This window comes from Cricetulus griseus (assembly GCF_003668045.3).
Source record: "Cricetulus griseus strain 17A/GY chromosome 1 unlocalized genomic scaffold, alternate assembly CriGri-PICRH-1.0 chr1_0, whole genome shotgun sequence".
Taxonomy (NCBI): Eukaryota; Metazoa; Chordata; class Mammalia; order Rodentia; family Cricetidae; genus Cricetulus; species Cricetulus griseus.
The window spans coordinates 261,982,998-261,992,769 of record NW_023276806.1 but is presented as its reverse complement, the minus strand read 5'-3'; the positions used below and the strand labels follow the sequence as shown (position 1 = coordinate 261,992,769).

The following is a 9,772-nucleotide window of genomic DNA, read 5'->3' as shown; positions in this document are numbered from 1 at the left end:
GTGTATGGGAGTGGGATTGAATCTTAGCCCAAACTTGCTGGGTGTGAAGCGTGGCCAGGGTGCCAGGTTCGTGCTTGCTGCTACACTGTGCCATCCACAACAGAGGGCAAGGAATGCGTCCAGACAACTGAGTCACGAACTCCTGGCTACAATACAGGGCATGGACCTGAGGCACACCGGGCTTTGTCTGGCAGACAGGAGGGAATGCATCCTGCCGACGCCTGCTGCAAACCCCAGCCTCCCGGAGCAGTCACTGTACCCATGGATGGGGACTGGTTCCAGGACAGATGGCATATGCTGGACAGCCGAGACTCAGGAAGAAACTGCAGAGTAGTAGAGGAATACCTCATCTCCAGGCTTGAGTTGGCCTCTGACAAGGCCTTCTTGCCACAAACTCCAAGATCAGAGGTGGGGATAGGTACCAGAGCCCTTGGAACGAGGCCAGGGGCTACACAAAGCTGCAGGGCTACAGAAAGCTCCTAGGCAGTCTCCACCCCTGCCCTGGCCTTCTGAGTTAATCACCTAAGAGAAGGGAGGGGTGGAACTTTGGTTCTAAGGGCAGCAGTGAAGAAGCAAGATCTCCTGTATAGTGGAAGGCTGTGTGGATGGTGCCCGGCAGTCTCCATGCTGGGTGGCTTTATAGGTTGGAACCTGGCCCTTTAGAGCCTGGGCAAGAGTAGAACCCCGGATCTTCTGACTCTGGGGCTGGGTACTGGTGGGTGGGTACGGGCACTGAGGACGGAGCAGCAGAGAGAAGCCAGAGCCTCGGGAGGAACACGACATTTATTGAACTCTGAGGGGTGCAGATGAACTTTCTGGCAAGTCCTTGTTCTTAGTCATCTTGGAAGACACATGGGGGCCACAAGTGCCCCCTCCCCGAGATATCCCAGCAAAGCAAGGGTCCCACCCCACCTTCTGGCACTCTGCCTTGCTCCTTAGATAACCCCCAAGTCCCCCCTTTACAGATGCTCCCTGCAGGTTGCAAGAAAAGTACCTCTGATCCCTGCGTACAACCTAGGGTGGGGATGAGTCAGTAGACCAGGGGAGGGGGGAGGGGCTCTGAGAACAAGGGGCAGCAGGACATAGGAAGTGCTGTTAAAGCATCAAACCAACTTTTAAACAGACAGTCACATGGATATGAGGAAGAAATCTCTGAAACATCACATTTGGGAATACGTTGAGCATTAAAGTAAAGAGCTGCATGCCAGCGCGTGGAGACTACACTAATACGGAGCGCACAGGGCCTGAGTGGGCAGACTCGCACTATCGTCTGTTTGTAAAGAAAACGCTCTATTCATATCTGCAAGGAAGGACAGGCAGTCTGTACAGTGTGCCAGCTGGTGAGGCTGCAGGCTGGAGCCATCCGATGTGTGAAATGGAGGATGTTGGGTAGGTTAGAGTGCACCCATCCCGGTGACCTCAGATGTCAGCCTGGAACAGACAAAGGCATGAGGGACACATCATAGACCTCTTACGATATGGGATGGAGATGGGACAGTACGGGGAGGGCACCCGTCCATTTCCAGGTCACCATTCAGTGGCCATGAGCTGGAGGATCCACCACACGGCAGGTAGGGACCACATCTATGGGGCTTTACCTGTCCCTGTGCCTGTCACTCAATCCTTCTGAATTTGGGTCCTTCCAGGCTGGAGCATTGGGCCAGGGGCTAAGCACCCAGCCTGCCTCTGGGGGCAGGGTCTGGACTTTTAAGCAGGGGCTTCATGGCTGTGACAAAAGGAGCTGTGACATGGGTGGAAACCCTGAGCAGTTTGAGGAGTGTAGCAATAGTAGATTTGGGGCAGGCAAGGCGGGCATTTCCCTGGGTCCTACTCCAGACTTACTGCAAGTCTTCCAATGCCCCTTGCCTGAGGCAGATGGGGACAGCCTGGTTACTGGCTGGGAGGAGGGAAACAGGAAAATAGGGGTGTCCTAGCTCCTTGTTGGTGAATGGAGTGGCCCTTGTCTGTGGAGGCTGACTCCATCATCTCTACCTGCATGCCTGGACTTTTACTGTATCAGTAAGGGTGTGGGTCTGTCGGCCATAGTTAGCGACGACCTGTGGAGGACCCAGGCGCCTAAGGATCACTCACCTAGCATTGATGAGATACTGGGCAAGGCTGATATTGGCTGGGGTCCCGGTGATGGTAATCTGACGCTCTGACGACCCTTCAGTGGCATTGGCGATTTTGATCTGAGCCCCAGACATCTGTCGGATTTCATTGATTTTGGTGCCCTGGCGTCCAATTATGCAGCCTATAAGCTAGAAGAAATGATGGAGGAATCTCTTAGAGGAGAGCCCAGGATATCTCTTTCATGGCATCTGTAAGAGCCCAGCAGAGGCTCCAACTCTGCCTATGAACTCAGTGCTGTGGAAGAAAAAGGCACTGCAAAGTCTAAAGCCTGGTCCCTAGGACAGTATGAGAGAGGGCCCAGCTCTGCCTGTTGACAGTCTTATCGCCTCCGCTTAGTGTCCCTCTGGAAATTCCACACAACAAGACATGACCACCACCTTACTGGCTTCCTCTACCTGGTCAGAAGTGACCAAAGGACCAATGATGCAGACTGAGCAGGGAATCCCACGCCAGCTCTGACCTAGGCTGGGTCAGGGTCTTCTGGAGGTACCCTCACAGGGAGAATGGATCCATAGGAAGATGAGCATTACAGATACTAAGGAGCACCTCAAGTTCATTGTTGCTGAAACCTATTTTTTGATGATCTCAGAAGAAGTTGAGGACAAATCCGATGTTCGCTTGGTGAACTGTTAAGTGGATGCAGAGACCTGTGGCCAAGGTAGTCACTAGGAGTGAGGACCAGCTCTGAGGCAGCTCAGGGACAAGTGTGCTCTCTATCCTGGTAGTCAAAATCTAATAGCTACACTTGGGTATGTGCCTCTCAGTCTACCCTGTTCCATGGCAGGAGCGGCCTGGACCCCAGAATAGCCTGTAGAGGAGCCGGATGACATTCCTCAACTTCTGACGCCGATTAAACAGAATTCCCATTTCCACACACTGGTACTACATGCTCCAGAGTAAAGAAAGGAACACTGGTCAGACAGGCACTGAGAGCCTGGGCTTCAGCCGGCATTCGCCACAGGTCCCCGTGGTCCTGTTGGACCTGGCTGTCTGGGCACTGGCCTGAGGACTAGAAACAAGCTGTTGTTGTGCAGTGAGTTGTCAGGCAGAAGGCTGGGCTGGACCTGAGAGGCACCAGGAGGAGAATCTACTTCTGGCCCTGCACAGTGGGCAACAGTGCACCTGTGTGAGATAGCTCTTATCCTGGAGAGGCCAAAGAGTATGTGTTTTGCTCACTGTTAAGGCAGTCTGCTGGCATCTGTATCACTCACTGAGCTGTGACAATTTATCTTTAGGAACACAGTGAAAGCCCTGCTCCGGAGAAACCTGAGCTGTTTAGCATCTTGTGTGTCTGGGCCTCACCCAATCCTCATTTCTCAAGTCCCTCCCACTACCTCTCTCTCTGGGCTCTGCCCATGGTCTGCTCTGTGACAGGGAAGAGAGCTTCCTAACCCGCACACGGCCATGGCTCAACCTGCCCACCTGAGTGCTCTCTCGCCTGGCAGGGAAGCTATAGGGCTCTTCTGTGACCAAGGCTAAGGCAAGCGAGATAGCCCACAGACAGGAGCATGGCTCCTGCGCTGACTGAGAATGTGTGGCCGCGTGTCTCTAATTCAGGAGGGTGGGTCATGAGGATGTGGCCTTCTCCCACCTCTTTCCCTCTTTGCACCCTAATCCCCGGCTGCTCCATGATCAGCTCTCCTCTCTGGTGTCACACTCAGGTGTGGATGGCACTTGCCAACCTCACAGCACAGACCCCACGACACTGCTGTCTTCATTCCAGCAGGCGCTGGAGGAAGCTGACCATCATAGCACCAAATCATCGCCCCTTTCCCTTTCCTGTCAGGACTCGAACTCTCTTCTCTATACCTGGGGTGTGTTTCTTGTGTGGTCCACCCTCCTGGACTCATACCTCAAAATCCTGAGGTGTTCTGTGGCCTGTGCCCTAAGCCTCTCTCCTTCCTTCACACTCGGGGTGGGGGTTCAGGTTAGAAGAGCAGTTGGCTCTAGCTTCCTTTCCCAGCAAGACTCCTGGCAACTGTGCCACTCACCAGCGAAAGGCCTGAGCTTTTTTACAGGTAGGTGCTCAGAGCAAGGCATCGGGGCCTTAAGTGCCCCAAGCTGAACACCTCAGGGCAAGCTCTACAGCAGGGGCCATTAGGAATGAACAGATCTGGGCCTGGTAGTGTGCAGGTGGGGAAAGCCTGCTGCCTGGGCCTCGCACACCTGAGAGGACACATACATCACCATCAGTGTTTTTCTGTAGATGAGGTGAGGACACAGGTGGATACTGGCCTGACTCAACTGTGACCAGGGGTCAGAATAGTCATGTACTGTATCTTTCCTCTGGTCTAAGTGTGTGGTAGGCTTCTGGTGTGGACCATTGGCTCTGAGAGACTGCATCTTTGCCTATAGCCTAGAACCATCTATAAAGGTCTGGGTGAGGGCTGGAGAGATGGCTCAGAGGTTAAGAGTACTGACTGCTCTTCCATAGGTCCCGAGTTCAATTCCCAGCAACCACATGGTGGCTCACAACCACCCGTTATACCTGGTGCGCAGATTACATGGAAGCAGAATGTTGTATACATAAAAAAAATCTTAAAAAAAAAGGTCTGGGTGAGTGGGAACCATCTATGCCATAGCTCCTATGGCTTTCCTGTGCAGGGTCAGAGGTAGGCTCTGAGTGTTTGGTGACAGAGCAGCTCCCCTCTCTACAAAGATGTCTGGGATGACAGGATAGGCTGGGTCAGCCAGTGCTCACTCACCATGTGGCAGCAGAGCTAACACTGCACTGCTGTCCACCAGGCCCAGCATGGGTGTCTTGAGTCCATTTCCAGTTAAATAAAAGCTTGTGCTACAGTGCTGGTGAAATGGGATTCATGCTAGCAGCCTTCAAGCAGCCCCATCTAATGGAGCTAGAGGGACCATTGCACAAGGAGAGGGACCTTCTCCATCTACACAGCAGGAGGCAGGTGACATGACACGCTCACCCACGAAGGCAGCTTGGCAAGTTGGTCCAACCTCCAGTGTTCTGGAAGCTCAAGGCTGCACAATGACGCCACCATGGTGTCTGGGCTGACTCCTACAGACTGAGGAGAGCAGAGCTTGTCGGGTGGCAGGAAAGATGCCCAGGGCTGGTGGCAGGGCCATCTTCAGCCAGATGGGCTCAGGGTCTCTCTCCTGGCCAGTTTACTATGCTGCCCAACTGTTTGCCAAGCTCAAGCTTTGGGGGGTCCCCTCAAACTCCGGGTTTCCTGCAGTTGGCTCACATGGGGTGAGTCAGGTCTTGGGTTTCCTGCCTCGCTGGTACAAGGAGAGGACTGTGAAAGGTCTCAAAGTCCAATTCTACTGGTCTGAAGAGAGAGAAATGTAAAGTGCTTGCCACACAAGATGACCTTAGTTTGACCTCTGGTGTCCAGGTGTGGTGGCACATGCTTGTAATCTCAGCATTGAAAATGTAGAGGCAGGTGGATACCTGGGGCTCCAGGGCCAGCCAGCCTAGTCTAATTGGTGAGCCCTAGATCCTAGTGAGAGACTGTCTCAAAAACAAAAAACCCAAACCAAAAGAGGAAAAAAAAACAAACAAAACAAAACAAAACCCCCAAAGTAGATGGATCCTGAGGAATGACACCTAAGATTAACCTCTGACCTTCATATGAAAACAGAGATGCACACACACATGCGCGCGCATGCACACAGACACAGGCAGAATGAGTCTGACTAGCTTTAGGACAGAGAAAGCCTGACTACTGTACAAGTTGGAAAGGGGGCAGTCTCTGCATGGCCTACACAGAGACTGCCCCTTCTGCTATCCTGGCAGCTGCTCTCAAAGACATGGACCTCTCTGGTCTCACTGTTTGGGGGTGATTCATTGATTCAGAGACTGCCCCCACTTCTCCAGGCCCCTGTTCCGCATGGAGGGTATGAAGTGCGCAGACAGTAGGCCTGAGACCACGGCTTGTGTTCCCTAAGGCGTGGGCAATTGAGGGTACCAGAGTAAGGAATGTGGAAAACCTGGGACATCCAACCAACTTCATGTCACAGAGAACTCGAACCTCCAGTGTGGGTCCTATCACTCCAGAACCTTTCTGGACCACCCTATTCTCAAGGTCCCTAAGCCAGGATGCTGCTGCGGTTGCCACAGACTCTTGCCCAGCCCTGGCAGTGACTTCCGTTTCACCCTGATGTCCCCAGTGCTCCTTTCTTGGCTGCATCTTTTGTGGATATTCTGTCAGTATGAGGTGGAAAGGAGGGAGGAACAGATTCAACTGTGGGTCCAGGGCTGAGGGTATCATTGGGACAGGTTTGGTGAGGACAGGAGGGTACAGGGGGATACTCACATCATTGGGAATGGTGAGCTCATGAGTGCTGGCCGGGGGGCTGGCATCCAGACCTGGGCACACCAAGGGAACATGGTTAGACTGGAGGGAAACAGGTCATTGCCATACTCAGACCTGGTCCATATTTCCCTGGGCTGGCTGAGGTGAAGGCCAGAACCACCCAGGGACCCAGGCCCAGGTGGAACCCAACCTCCTGAGTTCCAACTGTTCTCAGAAAGAAAAAAGAGACCCCACACCTTGTATACACAGCCTGGTAGGCCCTGAGCTAAAAAAGAGGGCAGCCATCACACTTCAGGCCTTCATATGGCAGCTGAGGCACAGGACACGGGTCACATTGACATAATGCTTGTTTTCTCTGTGTTCAGGGATTCTTGTGGGTGCTGTACCCCACTCTGCTCCACCCCGAGACCTCATGTGGTTCTGCTGCAGGTGGCCCGAAGTGGCAAAAACGTCATTGTTAATTCTGTTCGACACGGTTCTCTGCAAAGGCCACTGTGCATGGCTAAGCTCAGGTTTTCACCTTTGCAAGTCTCGCTACATCTCCAGATAACAGGCAGCTTCTCAGAGTCGACGTGCTCATCTCTCCTGCCTCAGAAGCACTGACAATACACTCAAGGGACTGTCACAGTGGAAGGTGCGATGGCCATACCTCTGTGCACAGCCACCCCACTTCAACAACAGACAGCCCAGGTCTGCACGTTCTAGAGCTGATCTCTCGCCTCCAGGCCCAGCAACGGTCCCCCCTGCATGGGACTGCTGGGTCCAGACCCCAGATTCTATCCTTTCAGATGGCCAGTTCTACCCACATACCTTCACAACACCCCAGAACCCAGGTCATCTCCTCCTCCTGCGCGCTTACTGTTCTTCCTCTGCCCTAACCCTTCAGCACCACGAAACCCAGGATCCCCCCAAACAGCCTCAATGAGCCCCTGCTTTTCACAGTGCCCCTCGTCCTCGCTCTACTCCCTCCTCATCTTGTCTCACACAGTTGGTGGCTCCTGCCAGAGTGTGACCCCAAAGGCAGGCGCCCAGTGGTCAGGCCAAGGTGGAGGTGCTCTATAAACCAATTCACCCCAGCTCTGCTGTTTCGTGTACACACTGACATCTGGAGTTTCTATCTCCCATCTGTGTTCTAATCATAGTTTTTTAACACAATTATTTGGCTATTGAGGAATCTATACACATTGCCCGAAGCAGAGACATGTAAAATGTCACTTGAAAGGCTTCCCTAGTACCATTGGAAGGCTGGGTAGGAGTTCCTGGGGCAGCAGGGTATATCTGTCCAATCTGACACTTGGCTGAGTGAAGAGCGAGGATTCTTTTTCAGGGACACCAAAGTCAAGTGGGTGGATAAGGGATGTCCACTTAAAGCCAACACTCGGGACAAGGCTTCCGAGTCAGCTGCATTTCGCCATGCACACACTTTTCCCCTTGCTGCCACGCGAGTGCACAAAAATGCACATGGACTCGGGTTGCAGGTCTCCAGGGCTTGGTCAAGTTGTCACACAAAAGCCTGGTGGCAGCCGGGAGGCTGCAGTGTTGGCTGTGTGTACTCACAGTATTTCCCTCACAGGACCCAGACAACACGCGGCCCCAGCCTATCACCTTTTCCCAGTCACTGCATCAGTGTCCACACCACCCTATAGTGTCTTGGGAGCAGGGATTTCAATGAAAACCAGAAGAAAGTGTAGACATATCCAGCCCAGATCTATCTTCTAAGTCTATTCCTAGCTCCAGGGAAACCCATCTTTAAAAGGCACATACCATCCCATGCCCCCCAGTCATGCTCTCACTATACACCCCTACGCACTGCACAGCCAGAGAACGAGTGGCATCTTGGTATCTCGAGATAGGTCCTCCTCATGTAGGTGCATACCGCCTTAGGCCACCCAACTGTTCACAGGGTGGCTGCACTGTGCACGCTCAGACCACCATTCACCAACAATGGAATAGCTCCATCACCACCTGGCCCCTGAGTGGTCCCCATGGCTCAGTCCATAGCCTGTGCCCCTGGAAACTGTCTACTGCCAGCCGACTTGGGTGGGTGCTAGACACTCAGATGTCACAGGTGTGGGTGCCCTCGTCCTCTGTACGTGTCCCCTGGCCTGCTCGCCCAGCACTGTGGTCTGTTTTACCTGACGACTGGCCCATCAGATTTTGAGCTTCTTCGGAGGAGTGTAAAGGCAGCTTTTCTCCTGGAGAGCAAAGAAGAGAGAGGTTTAATGGTTTGCCCTCAAGGAGAGAAGCAAGGTCCCTTCAACTAGGAAAGCTCAAAATATGATTGGTGCATGCGCAGCTGACGTGCACGGCCAGCGTGTTTTCACTGGCCATAGCCACCGGGCGGCTCTGCTTCTGTGAGAGGGACACCCTGATGCAGATGCCCCGGCAGGCTGTGGCCAGCCCCCCTGATTGCCTCACCATAGGCCTGAGTGCAGGCTAGCTTCGGTCATGGCTATCCTAGGCAGGGCTGCACCAACTAAGGCTGAGGTCCCTCCTGCGGTCAGAACATTGATCTGGGAAAAGATATATACTCCAGGGGGGGCGGGTAGAAGCCTTTGTAGGAAAAGCCACCTGGGGATGGACTGTGGGTGACACAGAGCACTGCTATGCACATAAGACCCTCAAAAGGCAAGAACACAGAAGCCGGGGAGCAGTGAGGTCGCCCACAATGGGAGGCAGACCGACCCGCCCCGCCTCAGCTGTGTGCAGCCCACTTTGCTAATGCTGCAAGATTCAGCATTCAGAGCCTGGCCAGCGCCTGTGCTCCTCACTGCACTGAATAGAGCTCAGAAAGAGAAAGCGAGTCCCCAGGTGAGAAGAGAAGGTCAGAAAAGGGCAGCTGGGTACGTACCGGGGAAAGCGGGGTTGGTCTGTCCGAGGGGAGGAAAGGGGGTTTGCTGCATGGCCAGCTGGTGGAGCTTGGTCAACTGCTGGGGGTAGGAGGGACACGAGAGCTAAGAAGGTTATTGTCATCGAGTACAAGTCACACCAAGTTACAAACGGCAGTAACAGAACTTTGCACAGAGAGGTTCAGAGGGGCCATGCGGACACATGGCAGACACTGCAGCAGGACGCAAGGACTTGGCCTGGGTGGAACCAATGGGCCTGGCTGCCAGCAGCCAAGAGCCTGAATGAGCTGTGCCTATCCCTTGCCAGGCTAGCGAGGACAGGAGGCGCCAGTGGTCCTTGGGGCTCTGAGATGAGGGTCTGAGGGACACAGAGCAGGGCCAGCTGGACTCCTAAGAAACTAGCAAACTCCATCTAGCAGATCATCAAACCCTGCTGTGGTTCCAGTCTCATGCGAGGCTTCACTCACCTCCTGGCTTGCAGGCCTCATTTTAACACAAGCAGTCCGTGTG

At 53.7% G+C, this 9,772-nt stretch overlaps 1 protein-coding gene across 20 annotated transcripts in view; it reads right to left on the bottom strand.

Moving 5' to 3' along the window:
• Positions 1–764: 764 nt before the first annotated feature.
• The window catches only part of Pcbp3 (poly(rC) binding protein 3), a 185,403-nt gene continuing 176,395 nt past the window's right edge, over positions 765–9,772 (bottom strand). For 9 of the 20 annotated variants that reach the window (XM_035451832.1, XM_035451825.1, XM_035451824.1 and 6 more), the window contains 5 exons: positions 9,265–9,343; positions 8,549–8,608; positions 6,414–6,466; positions 2,092–2,261; positions 765–1,431 (listed from right to left, as the gene is read on the bottom strand). In XM_035451832.1, the coding sequence (XP_035307723.1) occupies positions 1,395–1,431; positions 2,092–2,261; positions 6,414–6,466; positions 8,549–8,608; positions 9,265–9,343 (399 nt within the window). In that variant the 3' untranslated portion in view covers positions 765–1,394. The remainder of the gene's footprint in view (positions 1,432–2,091; positions 2,262–6,413; positions 6,467–8,548; positions 8,609–9,264; positions 9,344–9,772) is intronic. The other 11 variants (XM_035451827.1, XM_035451829.1, XM_027394284.2 and 8 more) reach the window with 3 other exon arrangements.